This window comes from Lathamus discolor, chromosome Z (genome assembly GCF_037157495.1).
Source record: "Lathamus discolor isolate bLatDis1 chromosome Z, bLatDis1.hap1, whole genome shotgun sequence".
Lineage (NCBI taxonomy): Eukaryota > Metazoa > Chordata > Aves > Psittaciformes > Psittacidae > Lathamus > Lathamus discolor.
In genome coordinates, this window is record NC_088909.1 from 23,597,469 (window position 1) to 23,620,098 (window position 22,630).

The following is a 22,630-nucleotide window of genomic DNA, read 5'->3' on the forward strand; positions in this document are numbered from 1 at the left end:
CATTTACTCCAAGCTATGCACTACAGGCTGTTCCTTTCAGTAAATTAATATGAAAATTACTGGTTTAAAACCAGGCTCCTGCCACTAGCGCAAATGCCGCAGTATTTTAAAGAAAACTACAAACCTCTCCAAGTTATATTAACAATGTATCATAAAGACACAGACATATACAGGAGTCTTGATAGATGTCTTGGCCAGCTCAAAACTCATGCCAAGCTGTCAAGATTTCTTCCCAAGAAAGCGTGGATCTTCTGGCTACAACTGGGGAAACACAGGATGGCTTCTAAACTTGAGCTTGGCAAAAAGCATGGGCCCTTCCCTATTAAATAAGCTCTCTCAAAAGACACCACCCCTGCTGCAGTGAGGGTTGCCCTGCCTGCTCCTGTCAGTTCTAAATCACCCTGTTTTAAAGATTTTTTTTTTGTTGGTTGGTTTCATTTTTGCTTTTTTTTACCTTAATCCTCCTATTTCGTGAAGCGGGTTATAGAGGAAGGTTTTATGTTTCCTGGAGGAGTCACCAGAAGACGCCATCAACTCACCGGATAGGATCCTGCAGCTTGCTGAGGATTTTCCATTTTCACTGATTTTAATTTAAGTGGATCTTCCTCAATTTTTACAGATCTACACTCCTAGAAATGAGCCAAGAGAGTTCCAAAACACTGGAAACTTTTTTCAGAGGACATGCTGTTTCCTGCAACTAAGACCATTATCATGGAACACTAGGAATAAAAAACAAATACGTATCTTGTCATTCTAATCTTTTATTTTTGGCTTTCATCTTCAGCTCTCTTCCTATTAGTTACTGTATCTTCTACCAACAGCTTAGTTCCACAATGACTGAATCTCAAAAGGAAAACAAAGTAGGAAGTTAATAGAAGATGATGTGGTAAATCAAGACTGGGAAAAAAAAAAAAAAAAAGGAGCTTCTACAATGAGAGTGACCAAGGAAAGACCCGACAACTGAAATCTCCACCAAAAATTCCCATGTAACAGCTTGAGATAGTCTTCACACACATGCCTGCGGCAGGGGGTTAGAACTAGATGGTCTTTAAGGTCCCTTCCAACCCACAACATTTATGATACTATGATTCTGTGCTTGCTCAATGGGCTCCAACAAGTAAAATAAGAGAGACTGTCACTAAACACTGTGTCCCAGCTCAATGCTCTGCTACAATCCAGTGAGCCAGGTAAAAAGTTGTGTCCTAACAACAGACCTAAGATTTCTCAAATAATTGATAGGCAGCTCATCTAAAAATTAAACAGGCAGAAATAAAAGGGGGTGTGTATTTGACACAACTGACACTTTACGACAACGACAGGAATCAAAAGGTTGCTTGACAGAAAGTAATTTAATGCTAAGAGCCCTACTGACTGCAGCGCAACTACAACACAACATTTTGCCAGTCTGGGTCCTCTTCAAAAGACTTAAACTAGCAAAACATTCAGCCTGAATGTTTTCAGCTTCTTTAACATTCAAGAACAAGATTTAAGAAAGCTTCCAGTACAAGAAGGTTGATAAAGCTCAACCAAACAATCAAAAGAAAAGGGACTGTGAGACACAGCATTCAATTATTGCAGTTTGCAACAGCTTTAATCTTCCTTGGAGAAGCATTGAAGACAACGTGCTGCAGATGTCAGCGCAGACAGTACAAACCCAGAGAGGGATGTTTATAGATTAGGATGGCTACTGCATGTTCTTTCAGCTGGGTTATTTATTATAAAGCTACTGTCACCACAAGGCATTTATCCACCTCTCAGCCAATGTTACAAAAAAAAAAACAAACCCTGAACTGCATCAAGCTTCATGTGTATTTTGCATCAAGCAAAATGTGTATTTTTCTGCCAAAGTACAGCCTCACTGAAAAACTGTGGGACACGCAAAGCAATTGAAGAGTAGATTTAGTGCTGTAATGTACAGCTCACTTGAGGAAACCAAATAAAAACAAAAATCAATAGAAAAAGTGAAGCCAAATGCTATCAATGAATTTTTTGCGTTTATAAAATAATGTAAATAGCAGCAGCTACATTAGTGCAAGCAAAGAAGAAAAAACAACAAACCAAACAAACACAAACAACAGAACTCCAAAAAGTAATCCCGCAACACATTCAGACTTTGAATTCAGACAACCCATGTCCACATCCCACTCCAAAATTGACATGGCTTTGACACTTCTGGATTTGCCACTTACTAAAACTGATATGGGACTGTTAAAACATTGAGACTTATGTTTCTCCTGCAGGTCCTATGAACCTTTGAAAACTGAAGGGAGGAGCAAGCAAAAACTTCACCTAAAAGACTACAGTTATTCAGTATTTCTGACACTTAAAGAGAAAGATTAAAAAAATCCAATGGGACAAACAGGTATTTTTTTCCTTTTTTCCCCCCTGCTCTTGCAGTCAGTATGTACGTCTAAGCATTTAAGGACATTAGCAGATGCAAAGTTACTTCAGAAGACTTTGGCCATTCTCCTTCCCCACTGTGAGACAGCCATATTCTTCCTCTGAACAGGCTCACAACTAAGCATAGTCAAAGACAGAGCAGTTTAAAAGGTAGGCAGCCTTCCCATCTCCTCCAGCAGGGCTTCCCTGACAAGAGATGAACATGGCACAAATATAGCTTTCTCTAAAGCAAACAGACATATATAAACTGTAAAGCACTAAGTACAGCCTTTCCCAGCACTGCTCTTATTCACTATTCACTGCAATTGCTCCTTATCTCCTGGGTGTATCAGAAGCAGCACCAAATCCAGAACAAGAATTAGCTGGATGTGCGAACTCTTTTCAAAGGTCCACTCTCTTGGTTTAAAACCATTCCAACGGTTCCCTACACGGCGCAGCACTCCAATCAAAAAGTCCTGACACAATGTGGAAAGTGGTAGGAAGATGCTTGAAGAGCTCTGAGCAGGACTATGCATCCCTAGGCAGAGTTCACTACCTTGGTCTCAGCATTTCACAAACACAGCTATAAAGCTTTTGAATTCAACGTGGTTCTAAGAGTAGCTCAGCCATGGTACAACACCCAAGAGAAGAGGCTCAGCTGGATCTAAGCTGTGTACAAAACCAAAGACCCACAGGCTGTCCAGAAGTCAGATTATATAGAGGAAAATTTCATATTAAAGTCTCACCCATTCCTGTTAACTGCTCACAGAAATGCAGGTAACTAACAGCATCCAGTTATAAATAACAGGTGTAACAAAAGCTTAAGAATCCTGTATTCAATTCTTTAGAAACCAGCCTTCCCTCTTTTTCATTTTAAAGATAAGCCTAGAAATGTGAAACATACTGGATAAAGCTCACAAACCTTAAAGGCACATGTAGCATCCTGTGAACAACTTGGAGTACGGTGTTTACAGGGCTATCACATGCAAAACATGAAAGATTGAGCAGAAAGTAAGAAACTGGGATAGGTTTCTTATATTAAGCAACTTTCTCATGCTGGAAACTTAAAGCTTTCATTTGCCAACTGCATTACATTCAATATCCAGTGGCTGTAATTTCTGTGCCCATCTCCAGCTGTTTTCTCATTTCCTCCTTGAAACTTACAATATGGTCACTAAAACCGACCAATTAATTCAAATATACTAGTTCACAAACAGCTACTGCAGCTTTAAACAAAACAAAACAAAAAACCAAACAAACAAAAAAAACACACAACAAAAAACCACCACACACACACACAAAAAGGGCTATTAAGGAACTGGCCTAAGAAATACTTTAGCACCTTGGAGAGAGTAAAGAACAGGAAAAGCAAGAAACCTAGAAGGGAAGAGTGAAGAGTGAAGTCCTGCTGGTGGTTACCTAATCAAGGTGTCTGTGCCAGAGGTGTCTCCTCCTAAATAGGGCAGGGAGAAGAGCATGTCCTTCCAGAGAGTGATTCAAAGTTTGTAAGTTGATCCCTACACTAAATTACCATCTAGAGGAACCCACCTTTCCCCTGCATCAACCAGATATAAGACCAGATTCTCAACTCCCATAATGGCTTCTTAATCCCTGTAAGACAGGAAACCACAGCTCTGCTGCCAAAACAGCTGCCCCCTTTGCACTGATAGAATTATTCACTCACCAGAATAAACTTGATCAACAAGCAATTCCAGCTGAAAACTAAAGCAGGAAAAAAAAACAATTCATTATGTTAGAACATGTTCCTGATCCGATTCTCAGCAGGAATGCTTGGGCAGAGATAAGGGAGCAGGTTCAGACTGTCACCAGCTTAAAGCTCGGAGCAAACACCAGCACCAATAACCTTGTGTCCCAGAAGCTAGGTGGCTATACTGAGATGTGTCCCTCCCCTCCATGCTATTCTCCCACCCACCCAGTCACACTACAGGTCAATTGCTGTCTCAATCATCCTGCAACCTTCTGGGTCACAGCCAGTTTGTGGGTGCCTTCCTGTTTAAATCCAATAGCATTTAACTGTGATCAAACCCACACACTACTCGTTTACTCAATTAGCAGTTAATTGTGAATGAAAGTTACCTTTTACTTCTGCTTATGTGAAGACGTTTGAAGATGTTTGATAACATCTGCTTTTGGCCAGATGTTACCAAACCTATCTTTACCTTCTACCCTTATGAGCTCCTAAGAGCCCAGCCAAGCCACCATCTCCATGGCTACAAGACATTCATTACCCACAGTCAGCTTGATGTAGAAATAGGATCAAAAAGCATCCTGCGACAATTCTACAACTGCCTCCAGCCTCCCCCTGCCATTTTAGCCCCCTCCTTCCTACCCACAAAAGTAATCATCCTAATTGCTGCTCCTGCCCAAAGCAAAGCTCTTTCTAACAGCAATGTCTCATGAAACAGTTGAAGGTGGTAACCCCTTTCATTCAGGACTGATCCCTATTTTTCAGTCAGCAAGTGACTTTCTGCAGTTACTCAGGATACAGTTAGCCTGGGACTTTGATCAAGAACTCAGGGGAGGGAAGACGTGCAACACGTGAAAATAGAGTATGCATATAGGGTCTCCCAGAGAGACAGAAGGAAATTCAACTCTGTATCTCTTCTCAGTTGTCTGTATCACAAGGTCCCTCTTAATCCTTATACCTGACAGTGGTAAAGGCCCCACGGTCACAGCTCTTCCAGAACTAATCCTGCTAGTTCTGCTGTAAAAAGCTGTAGCCTGCAATGGAGAGGAAAATGTCATGCAACAATACCAACTGCCTCAAACTTGCACTGTGAAGAAATATTCACACCACACCAATTTCCCCCCCCTCCAAAAAAAAAAATTCTTGCAGTTCCCAATAACAAATCCTAACCATGTTGAATTCACTTGGGCTATAACTAACTTTACCTGACATGGTAATCCTTAATAAAGAAAGCAGTCTGGTAGAAGCTTTCCAGCTTTATTTCTGGAAGAACCAGTTTTTCCTTGGTTTTCCTTTAGATTTGGAGAATTCAAATTTTATTGAGAAGGTAGTAGGGAAAATTTTAGTAAATGTACTTGCTCTTAAGACTTGTTCCTTTCTTCCTTAATTTCTCCTTCCATTCGTAGCTAACATTTTTTTAAATTTTAGTTTTTCCCTACTTCTTCCAGTAACTGCTAGTGCAGTCTCCCCAGATGAGCTATTTCTTTAGTCATACACAGAATTCTCTAGTTAAAGTGGGGAAATGCGAATGAAACATTTTGACATCTATAATTTTGGGGAAAATGTTTCCCTTCTTAATCTATTAAGAAGACTATTCTGCTTTGCTAACCTGACAATTCATTTCAGAAGAACAGGCAATTTTATCAGGTGTAAAATACAGAAAGATTTACACTTTAAAACTAGCAGTCACAGAGGAATTTCTTTTCAGCTGATACCAGATCATAAAAGTAATCAGTCCCTCCCTTTTAGAGTTCTTCATAATATAAAAGTGATGAAGGAGCTCACAGAAGACCACTGGAATACTTACAGGTAATAAACTGAGAACAATGGAAAACTATTTCAGGTTAAAACAGTCTGTAAAAGCCACTGCCACCAAAAGACAAGTCTACTACTGACGGCAGATACCAGAAAAGGTTAATAGTTTTCTCAACAAGTGTCTGCAGCCATTTTGACCCTCACACATGAATTGAAGCTTTCATTTAGGCTATTAGCTAACTGCTAACAGCAAAAAAAGATGTTTCTTCACAATCAGTCTAACCAGAGCAGGATTCTTTGGCTTCTGACTCCACACCCAAAAAGAGACCAATGCAACAAGTTTCATGGCATTCTAGACTTCATAATAAGCTAGCAGTGTTTGGATTTTGTTTTCCTCTAAGGCTTTATAGAGATGAATGAGTATTCAAGAACTACCTGCTGGGGAACAGCTGCTCCTTTTATCTTCTTGTGAGTACTCATTAAGTAGTGACACTCGTGGACAAGGGAATTCAGGCTTAAAATCAGAGGAGCAGGATGTGCTCATCCCTGGGATGGTGACATGGGTCCTACCCCATGAACAACAGCTGCCCAACGCAGGAACTGTGAGTCATCTCACAAATTACACCCTGATGCATATAAGGAAAACTAAAGTCAGTGCTTAGTAAACTTAATGTTAGGCTGTCAAATGTAGAGGTGTAGTTTATTGTTGTTGCTGCATGGACAGGAAATTCCAAGAGAGTTTTGCCCAGGTGGACAAGACAAACTTCTGGAGCCTAAGTTATCCTTGCTTTGGAATCACAGATCACAGGGAAGTTTATCCAAATTAATAAATGTTGGAACAGACGCAAACAGAATCAAACCCAGGTGAACCCTATACAGTGGCCTTCATGCTAAAGTTCTTAGTTTAATACATTTTAGGCACACATATAATTCATTTGGACTCACATTATCATACACTGAGCCCTAAATGTGCCATTAAAATCAACCTTCAAAGCAGGTGAAGAAAAAATAAAAATCCTACAAAGGCACTTGACCTTCAAGGAAAAAAGGCCTCATTTTCAAACACACACACTCTTGTCAGAGAAGCCATCTCCACTTTAAAGCTGCCCACTCGTTCCTATCCATGTCACCTCAACTATCCCTCACGTTAGCACAAGCATTTCTAAGATCGCAGCTAATTGGGCAGAAAACTAACCTAGGCCAGAACTCACCCAGCCAAAAAGATACTTATTTCCATCCAGACCAGGTCTTTGGTGCGCCCAACATTTAGGCCAGGCACGAGAGAAACAGGCCCAGAGAGCTTCTCCCAGCACAGTATAAGCTTTAAGCGGTCAGGAAAGTACTGCCTCACACGGAATGCATACCACACTTTAAACCCCTTAATTTACATTTAGGTTCTTGACGCTTCTGCACTTCTGCCTGGACTGATTTGTTCTCTTCATGTTGGCTATTCTTCATGCAGCTCTTGATGTCAGAACACACTCTGGAATAGAACAGATGAGTTGCACTAGTGAAACTACATAAAAGAGAAAGGGAAGAGAAGGGGGTGAGGGGAAAGCACTGTTTGAATATGTAATGCTTGTTTAACAGAAAACGTGTAGCCCCACAACTCTAAGAGCAGCACTGATAAGGTCCTGCTTGAGGACCTCTTCACTTAACTAAAAAAGCCTTAAACAAAACCAGAAGTATTTTAATTGGCTTTAACACTTTTCATGAGGAAGAATGAACTCATTTTACAAACACCTCTCACTACCTCTTCTCAAACTCTTTAGCATTTTCAGTTCGTACAACCTAAACCTCTGTATGCCTCATGTCAAGTGAAGAGTGCAATATGAAATTCTGGAGCTGGCTATACCTACTTCAGCTGGTTTTTCTCTCTTGTGCTGTGGAATACCAAAACACAGCACAAAAGCAGCTTTTATTGTTAAAGGGGTGTAGATTAGAGCAAGTATAACTCTTTCAGTACTGTTAATGTAAACAAGTAGCACTACTGATGAAATAACAAAATCAGCTCTAACATGGTTTTAACCTTGTTTTCACGAGGAAGAACAACCCATGCAACAGTCCATGGCAGGGTTGCAAAGCTACCTTTGTTATCCTTATCAATTAAGGATATTAAGGATATCAATTAAGGATTAATTTATCCTTAAAATACACGTACAGAACTAAAACATTTACAAGCTAGTACATTACTTCTCATCTGTAATATTTTTCAGTCCTCAGTGTGCATACATGCTACAAACCCAAAAGCACTAAGCAGCTCCACAGGAGTATTTCTCAAGCAAGGAACAGTCCTGCTGCATGCAGTGATGTGACCAAGCAGTGCTGAATTTCACCCTTTGAATTTAAGTACTTCTCCCCCTGTTTTTTCCATCATTTATTTGGTACAAGACACTGAAGTCTGGGTTCTGGTTGCATTTTTTTTCCTACACAAGTCTATCTTTAATTGTTCATCAGCTTCAAAGTACACCACTGATGAGAAGTTTGTAGAGCTGGTGATGCTCAGTGCTAGTGAGCTTCTAAAAAGCATTTGGAATGGATCTCTTTTTAGTTCACACTAACTCTGCAAAAATCACATTTGCTCTATGCATTCACTGACCAGAACAGGCGATGCTCAGAGAATACATGTGGTGTGTGTCACTGCTAAGGGCATGTTAAGACTGCTGACCCAAGCTGCAGCCTGGATGACAGGTTCTGTGCTGGTGAGAGCTTGCACACAGTGGTGGGCGGCATGTAAACCAGTTAACTGCCAGTAGCTAAGATTTTATTCCTGACCTGTAACCCTGGAGGAGACTACCATTTCCTAAAACTTAACAACTTGTAAATTAACACAGAAGAGTCCTAAGAGTGAAAGACTTTTCCAGTCAGAAGACACTTGATGTGAAGCAAACACCTCCCATGTGGAACCATCATCTCACAGGTCTCGCCACTGGTCAAAACACGCCAGGACCGCTCAACACACACTTCATTGAATGGATGCAACCTTCTACCTACTGCTAGTCTTTTATCCTAACTTTGGTTTTCCTGAAATTCTGGATCAAGAAATAGTTTTCTTCCAGTTTTCAAACCCAATCTTCTTCTCCTTGGCAAATGACTTAACAGTGGAAAGATTTGTTTTGAACAAAAAATGCACCCAAGCTCTTAGTAAGGGAAAAGAGAAAGCGACAGTAACAGTAGTCTGTTTCCACACTATAAGCAAAACAAATTCAGAAAGGTTTAGTGGGGTATCTGCAGAGTACAGCTGATGGGAGTCAATGCAAGGCACAACCATCACCCTTCTCCCTTTGCAAGGTATTGACTCTGCTTAATGAAAATTTATTTTTTTTCAATCTGGAAGTTTTTTTAAAAGAGATCATGTGAAGTAGAGCAGCCCTGACACCACTCAAGGACTATTAGCCTATTGACATACAACCCAAAGAGCAAAGCTTCCCAGCACTGCAGGCATACATACTTCAGAAACGCAAGACATTTCTGCTTGACTCTATGGCAATGTCCCAGAGGGAAGGAAAGCCATTCTTCCCCTCCTTTACTGGAAAGATGGCCTACTTCTGTTACAGTATCCAGCCTAAATTCTGGCATAAAATACCTTGCACAAATTTACATTCAATCAGATCTTTGACTTATGGGCAAGGTTTGATAAGCTTGAAGGAAAACAGGAATAAGCCGGAAATGCAAGCGCTCCACATGCCCATTTCTGAGGTTAGTACACATGGGAAAAAGCCTATTAGAGGGATGCCAAAATGATGAGATGTCTTAAGATCAAGACCTACAAGAGCAAACTGACAGCTGTGATGAGGCTAAGGGACATTCTTGCTCCTACCTTCAACTACCTAACAGAAGAGCAAAGAGAAGCTGACCCACACTCTGGGAGGCACAGTGTGAAAAGACAAGATGCAACAGACAAGCTGCAACATTGAGTGGTCAAACACTGGAGAAGCTTGCTCAAAGATACTGTGGAAATTAATCTTTTAGTTACTGAAAACAGTCACTAAATAGAACCCCAAACTTCTTATCTAACTTGAAAGCCAGTCCTGCACTGAGCCGCAGATTAAACCAGGGTACCACAGGAAGTCACTTCCAATCCAAATCATTTTCCTGGGTAAAATATTCTCTGACACTGTATGAAAATGAAGGATATACTTTCACTTCAAACAAAAGTGAGGGATTTTTTTAGTCTATGAAGTTATAACTATGAAGCTGTTAGGAAACAAAGATTTACTGGTCTCAGCATTCTCTTCCATACAAATTCTAGGGGATCAGGAAACCCTTCTGCAGGATCTCAAACACTGACCAGTTCTTCAGCTGACGTGCAGAAACAGTCATACTCAGCTACCTACTAGTGAGCAGCACTTTCGGAGCAGTGACTATACAAAGCCACCTAGTTTTTAAGAGAATAGCATGAGAAGAGCACAGGCTCAGGGCATCACTGTTCAGGAGACACACACCCACATGTGACATGAAGTCAAAGAAGGGCTGTACAAAGAACTACCTCAAACAAGGCTCCTATATGAACTTCAGATAGAAAAGGTGGAAGCAATACTGACAAGGGACCTCACTATTTTCTTAACTGGCAGGAGAAAACCCAGGACCACAATGAACAATTCTAAACTAATGGAAAAGACAGACCAGCCTTTGAAGAAATAAGGACTATAGCGTACTCTTTTCTCCAGAATTTTAACAAAAGATTATATGTTGAGTGCCATAAGGTGGCTGAAAAGGTTCCCTGACTGCCAGCACAGGACAGCCTGCTTGAAGAGGCAGCTTTGGGACAAGAACAAATGCTAACACATAGTATCAAAAACAAATGCTCTGGATCCAATACTTCTAATCAGGGACAGCCAGACTGGTAACAGAGCAGGACAAGCATTCATTGCTATCTCCCTTCTTTGAATCTGGTGGAGCTGGAGACAGCCTCCCTAAGGAACTGTTTGCACAAGGCACTCAAAGCAGACATCTCCAAAAACATTACAGACGTCACAGGCAAGTCAGACATCTGAATATTTGATAATCTACTCTATCAGTCATGGAAGCTGCCAAATTCTTCTTCATGTAGGTCAAAACATTGGTAGAACAGGGAGAGGATACAGCCACTTCAGCAAGACAAAACCATCTCCACACACACTACAGAACCAAAGTATAAGCTACTCTAGGCTCACATAATGCTCTAGCAGCTCAGAGTAGGTAGAAGTCAACAGTAGTCATTCCTGAGCAGGAAGGAGAGGAGTGCATTAATGTGGAAGGTAGGCAAGGATCAAGTAATCAGCAGGTACCTTTTGAGTATTCTGTATTGCCACAGGAAGCGATAAATCTCTCTTCAAAGATCAGAAGTGGCAGTAAGTTATATACTCAGCAGGAATGCTGGATAACACTAACTTCTTCCATCCTCCAAAAAGAAAAGAAAAGAAAGGTTTTAATAATCTGATAATCTTTGACTGAAACTACTTGTCTTCGAAAATCCGAGTTTTTCCAACCTGTAATGCGAAAACGCCTTAAGTGCTTTAAAGGGTTCTCTCACTGTACATACTGGGAAAGCAAAATTAGTTTATACTGCACCTCCGCTGCAAACAGTTTAGCGCAGGAGAAAGCTACAGTTTTAAAATGTAGTATTGTTACACCTATGACAAGTATGTGCAACCCAAAACAGGGGCACATTTTTAATTCAGTAGCATTTCCTGCTTTTATATTAAATCTCTGGAAGTGGTTTCAAAAAAACAGCTTTGCAAATCACATACAAGGAGATAGAGGAACAACACAAAAAGCTGAAATAATTGCCCAAAAATCGCTATTGTTAATTTATTTTTTTCTACAGCAGTGAAAAGCTCTTCTACAAGCCAGCCCAGAGCAAGGACATCTCCTTCATTGTTAAACGATGAGAGAATTTAATTCCCTCCACAATGATTTTAACCAAAGTTTAGTGCTCTGATTCAGGAGAGTAAAACATGTTTACAAATATCCAAATGCTGCCATCACTACTTATGATCTCGACTACCTTTTCAGAAAGCCTCCACTTACCCCAAAATGTTAAGCCCGCAAAGGCTTAAATCAAACTCAGAGCTGCAGTTCTTCCACATCCACTTGCATCTACTTGCCCCCACAAAGCAAATCTAGGTGACTACCTCATTACTTGGTGATCTACTTGCCAGCATACAACTGGAAGGAGATGAGGTAACAACAGTTCCTTTCATATTCAGGGAAGCCATGACTTTTACTTCCCTACTTCCTTAAATGCTTTGGTGTTATTCCCAACACATCAAAAGTAAATTCACTTGTATAGTTTTATCAATAGGCTGGGAAGTAAAATAGTCCATTCTCCAACACAGACATAAAAAAGAAGCCCTACAAGGACAGATCAGTGTCCATTTAGTCCCGTAACCTGTCTCCAAAAGCTCAAGCAGGAAACACCATGCAGAGAAAGGAATCAGTCCTGTCTGTAGTTAACCACCCTTATCCCAACATACAGCCATGGGACTAGGGACCTCAAGCTTTGGTCCTGATGATCCATTTCTGAACCTGCAGTCTCTTACCAAAACAGGTTTTCCATCAACTGTGGTGTATTTTATCCCATTTCTTCCCCCTACAAGCTACAGGCTCGCCACAAAACTCACCACATCTACCTAAAAAGATGTCGTCATGCGAGTGCTAGGAACCACACCACTGAGCAGCAGACTGGACACAGTCTGAGCTACTGCAAATCACAAGTGGCAGCAGCAGAGCTACTCTGCCTCCTTACCAAGAGCCCAGAGAAAGCAGACCTGCCAAACTCAAGCATCAGGTGCTTCTGCTGAAACTCCCATCCAGAGGAGCAAGTGGATTATGTGCAGCTCAGCTTTGTAGCTGAGACAATTCTTAAGTTTACATTTTCCCCTTCCCACAATTTTAACATGTGATACATGAAAAGTACTTGTAGCTTTCAGCAATCTCCACCTAGAGATGCTCAGGCCATCAGGCTACTCACTATAACATTCTGGAGAGCTCTGAAGTGGCAAACACTTGTGTCAAGTCTCCATACAATGCATTGTCAGAGCTCAAAAGGAAGTATTGTTTACTCCTTTTTCCATAGCTTTTCTCTCCCTAGCTTCATTCTTGATTAAGTCAGTATCTTACTTGGCATTCACTTTAAAATGAGAATCACTGCCTGTAAAATAATTTCACACATACATAAGAATGCAATATAACACAATTCAGTAAATTTTATCTAACAAAAAATTAAATGGTTTTACAGAGGTATATTTTCTAAAGCAGAGGCAATGAAAATCACCTTGCTTCACCCCCACTGAGAACTTTCCATACTGTGAATTGGGAAAGAAGAATTCCTTTAGTGATACAGGCTTGGGACTGGCTGGCTTGACAGCAGCACAGCTGACCAGGTCCAAGGGCTGCTCAGTAGACAGCAAGCTGAACACATGCCAACAACATGCCCTTGCAGAGAAGAAATAACATTTATCCTACCAGCACCTCATCCACAGATCAGGATTTTTTACAGTCACGTTTGGACTAAATAGATGGGACACTTTTGATAGATCTCCAATACAGCTATCAACACCTGCTTGCTTTCTTCAGAAGATTTTATGGCTTGATCATGTTCTACATTTCTAAGGAAAAGTCCTAAGCCTATCTCTGCTAAAAAAAAAGAGGGAAGCTGGTGAAAGAGGAGCTGCTCCCCATCTTTTCTGTAGCATGATCATCTCTCATTTGATCATCAAGTCTGACCTCTTATGAATTACAGTTCTCTAAACATAAATGAAACAAAAGAAGTTCAGTACCTTGCAGGTGCCTGAAGCAACTTTCAGACTTTTTTCCCCACCATCTTGATTTAAAGTTGTTAAGAAATTCAGAAATATACAGCTGCTCTTCATATCATAACCCAGCAGCTAATCACCTTCACTGTGAAAAACTTAAGACTTTTAATTTGAACTTATCTTTGAAGCTACAAATTCCTGTTGTGCTTGTCAACAAGATTAAAAAAAGCTCACTAATATCCAGTACTATCTTACCAGGGAGATACCTGCAGACTCTGATCAAGTCACCTTAGTTTTTTCAAGAAGCTGCACAGTAAATTCTTACTACTTCACTGCATGTCACTATTACTTCGGTCTCCATCAAACTGGAGATCAATCCCCCCTGCAGACAGTAATTTGGGGGCTCTTAAATGTTTATGCCTGAACGTACACAGTGTGCTGGTAAGGACTTCAATTCACCCCACAAAGGCAAGAATCTCTGCTCCTTCTGTTAATGCATTTGAGAACTACATTAGCCCCAAGGTCACAGAATCACCTTGGAAACTAATGTTCCAGCTGTTTATCCACTGTGACTCCAAAATGCAGTCCAGCCACTGCTTTTCAGAACATCATGTGCGTTCATTTAAACTCAGCTGAACTGCCCCGCTCTCAAGTGTACAGCTGTTCAACAGCAGCCTTAGCACACATATCCCAATGTATCTACTTCGCCTAAGGATAGCAACGGCCACACTGTTGTGATGATTGCCTCCCCATGAACCACAGCTTCATCATGCAGAAGTTTTAAATCAACAGACATTTTCCACCAACAAAATCAGGAATGAAAACAAATTGTGACAAGCCATTACCAGTTTTTACTGAACATACTCGGAAACTATTCAGACTTGTAGACCCCTGGACTATTCCTGAACAGCATTTACTGACACTCAGTAGTGATTTTCTGTATTCCCTATGGTCTTCAGCATCAAGAGAAACACCTTTAACAAAGTCAATAAATTTAACAAGCTTTTTTCCTGAAAGCTTTATTTACTAGGATTAATTACATACTCTTCTCTCCTTAACTCAATCCTGTACTAAGAACAAATGGGAGAGCTGATAAAAATGTAACCTATAGATGTATTAACACCATGTAGGACTAGCCATACATTACTAGTTGCCATGTTTATCCACTCCATTTCCTTTTAAGACTGATACACCAGCACTTCTCTGACCTCCTAGAACTTCCCTAGTGTTCCAAAGTGGATCAACTGTACATTATTCCTTCCAATACTACAGGTAGGGATACTCCAATGCTAAAAGTGGGGGGAAAAAAATGCACTGGCCATGGCGAACGCCTCTCTCACCTCTCAATGTACTCTGGTGGCAGCGTTTTGGGTGTTTTTTATGTTTGGTTTTGGGGTTGTTTCAAAACAAAACAAAACAACAAAATACACCATCACAGAGTTATGTCAGAATCTTGCAGAACAGCAACCTAACTCTAAATACTTGAAAGAGCAAGGATTACTTTGTTATCTCAGTAAAGACAAGTAGTACTCCTTACAGAACTGAACCAAGCTACTTTCTCCTCTAGTTTACAGATTGCTACTTTACCTTTTGATGTATGTGTCTGAGACACATACAAGCTTCTAATCATGAAGCATATTAATACAGACAAAGGTGTCTTTCACACTCCAAACAATCTGTGATTTGGCTTCTGTTTTGTTAGAATTTGACAAGTTCAATGATGTCAACAAAAAGTTTTAGATTCTGAGGAAAAAAAAAGAAGAGAGGTAAAATAAGATTTTCAGTAGAAGCTGAACTTAGTTCACTGTCTTCTTGACATCCGAGTGAAGCTTTTCACGGAAAACCTCATGAGGCTTTAGACACTTCACCAGTTTGTTGCTACGGCAAAAAAATAAGATGACACTGACAGCTGACAGACCAAACAATTATACACATTACCTGAACTAGGGAATGTACAGAAAATAGCCTGAGTCAGAGCTTGCTGCACTGCTACCAGTACAGCAGCCCTCCTCTGTGTTATCTGGTCAGCACACCCTAACTAATCACTGCACTTCTAGTGCTTTTAAATGCTTTTAAACGTACCTCACCTCTTAGGATCACCTCCACACAGCACACTGAAATCCTCGGGGAGCTGACAGCAAAAAGCAGGAAGGCTTGAACTGAAGGGCCTCTAAAAACAAAGCTTTATGTAAGAAATGCAACTCTAAACATTTAGGACTCACAACTTTATCCATAGGGATAGTTAAAGAATAATTCTTCAGGAATCCATTCTATCACAGATCTCCCTCAAGTAGCACATGCTAACTGTGCTATTCCTGAGAGCTGTCTCTGTGCTACTTCTGTATTTCACCTGTTATGAACCATACTGGAAAGACATTAAGATTTGATACCTTCAAAGTTTTTATAATCTAATTATGGGAAACTTCACTTTAGGTTTAATTTAGATACCAAAACAAAGTTGTTCAGGATATAGTTACCAGAATGTTAATACAATCGGAAACTCACTCCTCACCCCATGTTTATTCTACCCTTCTTTTCAAGGTTATTTTTGTTAATCAGAAAATACTGAGATCACTCAACTGAGCAGCTGTTTAGTTTCCATATTAAATTTGTCTAGAATAAGCATATCTCACTTAATTCCTGAAGAATAATTATTATTGGAGAGAAGTGGGACAAGCAGCAGAACAGCGTTTTAAATGAAATTCAAGTATCCCTCAGTACAAAAAAGGCAACATCTACAGTCAGGACTTCTAAGTTTCATCAAAAATCTGAAAGAACAAAAGCCATGTTCTGAACCATTTTTACGAACCATAAATGTAACCTTTGAATGAAAAAGGGACAATTGCTCTATCTGTGTGCATCTTTAAGGGCAGGAAGCATTGTACAACAGCAGAGCTTCATACTGTACTTAAATTTCAAGGTTGAGTACAACGAAGATTGTACTGGGCATCTGAACTACAGCGAGATGGATGAACAAAGGTTTAAAGTTAGACAAACAAATCAGTAGCATTCAGTAAGTCAGAACAAAACAACCACCCAGTCAAACCTTTGGTTTCTCGTGGCTCCAGCATGGAAGCTGAAGGCCAGCAGTTCTGTGTGAGCCTTCGCAAATGGCAGTGGTGCAGCTAGCAGCAGTAGCTGTTCCACATTTCTGTTACATGCATTTCTAGAGCATGTACGAGCACAGGAGGAAGCAGCATTTGCAATCCTAATGCTGTTACTCCCTCAAGCATTCCCTCACTTGTAAAAAAGAAGTAAGAGAAGCAAGAGTTGTCAGGATAGAGTTTCTATGGAAATATATTTGAAATAGATGATGTACAAAAAGCTGTTCAGACAGCAGGAAGAGCTAGCCAGGGGTCAGAGCTCAACACAGCTTGCTGTCACAAGCAATGAAGAATCTGCCGAAGCACGAGGCATAAGGGCAAGGAATAGCCTGGCTCTTCTCAGAGGGCAGATGAACCTAATAATGCTCAGTATCTGACTTCCAAAAACCTTCATCAGAAAAGCAGGAGATCTTGGACATGAAGTAATAAGGGGCAGAGAAAAAATGCAGATGAAGGAAGATGCAGAAATTCCTCAGAAGTTAGTAACCACATACAATTAGATTTTCCAGGTAAATGCTGACTAAACATGGGTCAGCTTCTGGCATTTTCAAGACAAGAGCAATAGCACCGCATCAGGCAGGTATCAACCTGCAGGCACAAGAGCTGGGAACAACACAGATTAGCCATGGTTCATATTCAAGACACAGCCTGCTACTAAGGAAAGCAGTTCTTGAAATAGCTCTTTCCCTCAGTAGCGCTGCAGGCACGAGCTGCCAGCAAGCTGGAGTGACACTTCTACAAGCTCTGCCCAAATTGGGCAAGCCTCACTGTATTATTTCAGCTGCAGGGCCACTTGAGGCTGTAGGAACTCAAAGTTTCAAGAGTATTAATAAAGCCATTCTGTGCATCCTAATAACCTTTCCACGTATACTGTAAGTAGGGAGCACATTACAATAGACCTAGCCCTGTACATCCAGAAGAAAAGCAAACTGGAAGTAAAAAAATATATCAACCTAAAACATCCCAACATTGCTTTGCCCTTATGCTAAAACAGCTCCTTCCTCCAGTTCTAATGATGTCTTCTGTTCTGAAATAAAATGTTAGGTAAGGCTTGAGCAAGAACAGCAGCTTGACTACAATATGGAGTTATTTCTTACACCAAATGGACTCCTACAGATTCAACAGGCTCTGTAGAAGCAGATTAAACTGGAACATGAGAAAAGATTTACATACTTCCTACACTGAAACAAAAAACACATGCATTGTAAGTGGTAAACAGTATTTCTGATGCTTCTAATAAGCCCCTCTGGAGTGTATTACCGGAATTCAGTAGCTGGTAGGAGGTGAGGAGCAGCCTTTCATTTATTTAAGGGGGGAAGACTAGATAAAAAACAAAAATAGGAAGTCACAGACAGGAAAGCAAGCTTGTTCTCATAAACAGGCAAGTCCTAAGGATTACACTGAACAGAACAGGATCCACACAACATGACAAACCCGCTGTACCAGAGTCATTTCGTAAAGCTAAGGCAAGGCCAAATCTGACACCATATAAACACATTCACTGAAGAAATCTGATGTAGAGAACAAAAAGCAAACTGCTTGGACACAGGGCATGTGCGATTTCCTGTTCTCCATCACAAAAAGAATCGGGTTTTGTGCTCCCCCTCACCCCACATCCCCCCCCATGGAACACAGGGAATAAACCCATGGTTCGTGCCGCGCTTTCAGGCTCCGGTCCTAACTGGGAGCGCGGCTGCGGACGCCTCAGCGGTGCCTCGGAGCCCCTGCGGCCTGGGCCATGCCAAAGCAAGTGACACAGCTTGTCACGGGGTCGGTGGCAGCTCCAGTGTGCCCGTTCCCCAACGCGCCGATGAGGCCTGAAGCCACCGCGGGAGCCCGGCGGAACGGAGCGGGGCGGGGGGGGGGGGATGGCGGGACATTCGCTCCGCGGGCACGACGGCGGCGGGTAGCGGAGCTGGACGGTGGGGAGGGGGGGGAGTGTTTGTCGGTCGAGCAGCGCGGCGAGAGCGGGCGCCCCCCAGCCGTGCCCGCGTCCCGGTGCTGCATGGCGCTGCTCAGCCTGCCTTGCAGAGGGAGCTCGAGTCCCGCTCTGCGCCTCGCAGCGCCTCTCACTCCGCAGCACACGCCAGCGCAGCGAGGCGGCGGCCGGCAGGAGCGGGACACGCAGCCGCCGCCGCCGCCACCGCCCTGCGTTCAGGATCCGGCCAGACACCGAGGGAGGCAGCGGGTGGAGGGCGCCGGGCCGAGTCCCCACAGAGGTTCGCGCTAAGTCGGCGGGGAGAAGAAGGAGAAGGGGGGGGAAGAGGCGGCGGCGGCGGCGGGTGGGGAGCGGGCCCGGCCGGCTCGGCGGGGCGGGGAAGGCGGGGGAGGGGAGGAGGAAGGGACAGAAGGAGAAGGGAAAGGAAGGGGGGGGCCGGCGGCTCGCGTGGCGGGGAAGGGGCGGTCATCAGCGCCGGTGGCGCGGCGGAGGAGACAAAGGAAAGAAAATGGAGTCCAGGCCGGCGGCGGCCCGGGCGGGTGGGGACGGGCGGCGGGAAGGGAGGCCTGTGCGGCCCAGCGCCGCGCTGTGGGGAATGGCGGCGGTGGCAGGCAGGCGCCGGCCGCGCTGGGGACGATAGAGGGAGACAAAGCCCCCCTGCTTCCCCGGCGGCGGCCGCTGCGGGGCCCCAGCCTGAACCGGAGCCCCATCGTGACACCTAGAGGCCGGAGAAAGCGACTGCAAACCCCCCCGCCACCGCTTACCTGCGCCCGCACCCCGCACCGAGCTCGCTCCGGCCGCCAAGGCCCCGCCGCAGCCGCCGCCGCCCGGCCCCACGCCTGCCCCCCGGGCCCCGCGGAGCCGCCGCGCCCCGCAGCGGCCGCCGCCCCGCGCCCAGCACCAGGCTCGCGGTTTAATCGCTCCCACAGTCGCTTCGGACACAAAATGGCGGCGGGCGGCGGCAGTGCGCGTGCGCCAGCGCGGCTGCCCGCGGACCCGCCGGCCCGGGGTGGGGAGGGGAGGGGACGGAGCGCGGGGAAGCGGCCGCGCGGTGCAGCATGGGAGCGGGCGGGGCCCCGCGGGGCTCGCGCCAACTTCAAACGTGTGCGTGCGTGCCCGTACGTGCGTCCGTGCGTCACGCGCCACGGGGTGCTGGGCGGGAGGGAAGGATGGGGGCAGCGCTGTGGGGCTGCCCCTCTTGGCCCCCACAGGCACGGCTCTCTTCGCCCGAGCCACCGCCCCCCCGCTTCACCTCAGCTACTGTTCCTCCCTTCACCTCAGCCAGAGATCGAGGTCCCCCTCAGCAAATTTGCAAACAAGTTGTCAGGGAGTGTGTGTTGATCTGCTGGAGGCTCTGCAGAGGGCTCTGGACAGGCTGGATCAATGGGTTGTGGGCAATGGGATGAGGTTTAACAAAGCAAAGTGCCAGGTCCTGCACTTGGGTCACAACAACCCCATGCAACATGCCAGGCTGGAGAGCCGCTCATGGAAAAGGACCCGGGAGCGTTCATTGACAGAGCTGAGCATGAGCGGCTTGTGCCCAAGCAACCACGAAGGCCAAAGGCATCCTGGCCTGTATTGGTACCAGTGTGGCAGCAAGGCCAGGGCAGTGATGGTCCCCCTGTACTGGCACTGGTGAGGCTGCACCTCAAATCCTGTGTTCAGTTCTGGGCCCCTCACTACAAGAAAGACATTGAGGTGCTGGAGTGGGTCCAGAGAAGGGCAACGGAGCTGGTGAAGGGCCTGGAGCACAAGCGTGATGAGAAACGGCTGAGGGAACTGGGGGGGGTTTAGTCTGGAGAAGAGAGGAGGAGACCTTATTGCTCTCTGCAACTGCCTGACAGGAGGATGGAGCCGGGAGGTGGCTGGTCTCTGCTCCTAAGGAACAAGGGATAGGACAAGAGGAAACAGCCTCAAGCTGCACCAGAGGAGGTTTAGACTGGAGATTAGGGACAATTTCTTGCGCGAAAGAATGCTCAGCCATTGGAACAGGCTGCATAGGGCAGTGGTGGAGTCACTGTCCCTGGGAGTGTTCACAGACGGTGTATGCAAGGTTTTCAGTGCCATGGTTCAGTGGTGGCCTTGGCAGTGCTGGGGAGCAGTTGGATTTCATGATCATAAAGGTCTTTTCTAACCTGGTTGATTCTAAGAAAACTCAGGCCCAGTGGAGGGTGTGCCTCAGCTCCAGGGAAAGAGGCTCCTGAGGAGTGTAAGGCCATGGCAAAAGCCCACACTGAAACTGGTGCTTTCCGCTGTGCAAAAGAGGAGTTTGTTAGTCAGAAGACTGAATCTTAAGCTGGGAGAGGAGTCAGTAATTTCATAAATTAAGCACTGGGATGTTTGCAGGGGCAATTTTACAAATACCAACAAATTTCCAGAATTAGGCAGTGTTTGCCTGGTGGTTTTAAAGGACCTTCAGCTTGCCAAACTTGTAATCTAGTGAGACAAACTGCTCAAGTTTCAGTGCTGCAGGAAGGGTGAATGCAGTGCCAGGGATTTAGTGGGGAGCTTCTGAGGAAGCCAAAAGCCCATCAGAAGTTTGACTCTACAGCATTTTCTGCCTGTCTGCAACTTTCCCTTCTGCCTTCCAAAGGTGAAACCAGCCACGGCATACAGTGTGAATTCGTATGAGAAGGCACAGCGGCTGTCTAACTTTCTGCGATTTCATTCTGGGCTTCACATACTTTCTCATCTCTGGTAGTGTTGTTGCAGACCCATAGCTGATTGACAGGCAAGCTGAGGGGAGGGAAGAATTTGGTGAGCTTGTCTGCGTCCTCTTTATATCCTCTTGCCATAAAAACATGTGAAATGGAGCTTGAGTGATGGGTTAAAATATTGCAGGCTCAAAAATAAGATGCGTTGGAAGAGAGCTTTGTTTTTTGCTTGCTTATCAATCCCTGGAGGACAATAAGGGTGGGGATTCAGAGAGAAGACTAAACATAAAGAAACCTCAACACAAACCCATGCTAGTAGGACTTACAAGTTACAAGGCTGTTACAGTTGAAACCGATATAAACAATCTTGCCCCAAATTTTTGCATCTTGAGATGTCACTGCAGGGCAGAATAAAAGCTGTTCAGCAGCCTAGGCTTTACCCCAACCTGTTTAGCAAGCGACAAAGCCACCAGGCAAATGTAGCATACATTAGCATGTGTAACCTGGCCCCTAAATCCTACTCTGAATAATGTTTATGTTGAATAATGCTTATGTTGAGCTGCATCATGGAGAGGAGAAGGATCTGCCCCGCTGCTGCTCTGTGAGGATGGAGTTGGGCTGAGAGGTGGTGACAAGCAAGAAGGTCCAGATTCTGACCCTGTTTTACAGGTTTCTCCTACCAGAGCTCTCCTGGTCCTCACAAAAAAGCAGAGCATGGGTGGCAGTGCTGTGGGCTGCATTCTGAGCACCGATACTCCTTTTGGGGCTGTTGACAGCTGAGACCAAGTTCCCTTCTGAGGGTTGTGACACCAGGCTGAGCCCATTAATTTCTTGCAGTGGGGAGCTGTAGCTTGAGAGCGGCCAGAGGGGATGAGCTGTTTTGAGTCACAAGGATGTAGCTCTGTTTCTGCAGCCTTGGCTGAAGGAGTGAAAAATGAGTTACACAGCAATGGCAAAAAGTGGCCATTAATTTTGATAGGCGACAGGGTGTAGCTCATAGCATAACCCCTGGGGTCTTCCTTGCATGAGAGATTTCAATCACAGAAATAGAATATCCAGAATTGAAAGGAACCCACAAGGATCTTGGAGTCCAACTCCTGTTGGCCTATCAAAAGCTTTGTTAAAATCCCAAAATACCCCACACCCATTGCCTTCCCTTCGTTGCTGTAAAAGGAAATTAAATCAGTACATCATGAAGAACATTTCTGTGGAAACGAGATTCTGCAGTGTGAATTCTTTCAAAATCAGTTACATTTATTCTAAACTGTCAACCCATCAATCCGTGTGCTGTAATGCTTGGGAGAGCAGCACATCTTTTATGTGTAGCCATGAATCCTGCTTTAAGCTCAAGG

General features: G+C 44.0%; 1 protein-coding gene across 11 annotated transcripts in view; it reads right to left on the reverse strand.

The window, feature by feature from the left end:
- CTCF (CCCTC-binding factor) overlaps positions 1-19,492 on the reverse strand; it is a 35,687-nt gene extending 16,195 nt beyond the window's left edge. For 2 of the 11 annotated variants that reach the window (XM_065662381.1, XM_065662376.1), the window contains exons 1-3: positions 15,664-15,751; positions 11,113-11,225; positions 7,231-7,325 (exon numbers count right to left, since the gene is read on the reverse strand). In XM_065662381.1, coding sequence (XP_065518453.1) covers positions 7,231-7,284 — 54 coding nt within the window. In that variant the 5' untranslated portion in view covers positions 7,285-7,325; positions 11,113-11,225; positions 15,664-15,751. Of the gene's footprint in view, positions 1-7,230; positions 7,326-11,112; positions 11,226-15,168; positions 15,185-15,663; positions 15,752-19,388 lie in introns of those variants that run through there. The other 9 variants (XM_065662384.1, XM_065662383.1, XM_065662380.1 and 6 more) reach the window with 8 other exon arrangements.
- Between the last annotated feature and the right edge of the window lie 3,138 nt (positions 19,493-22,630).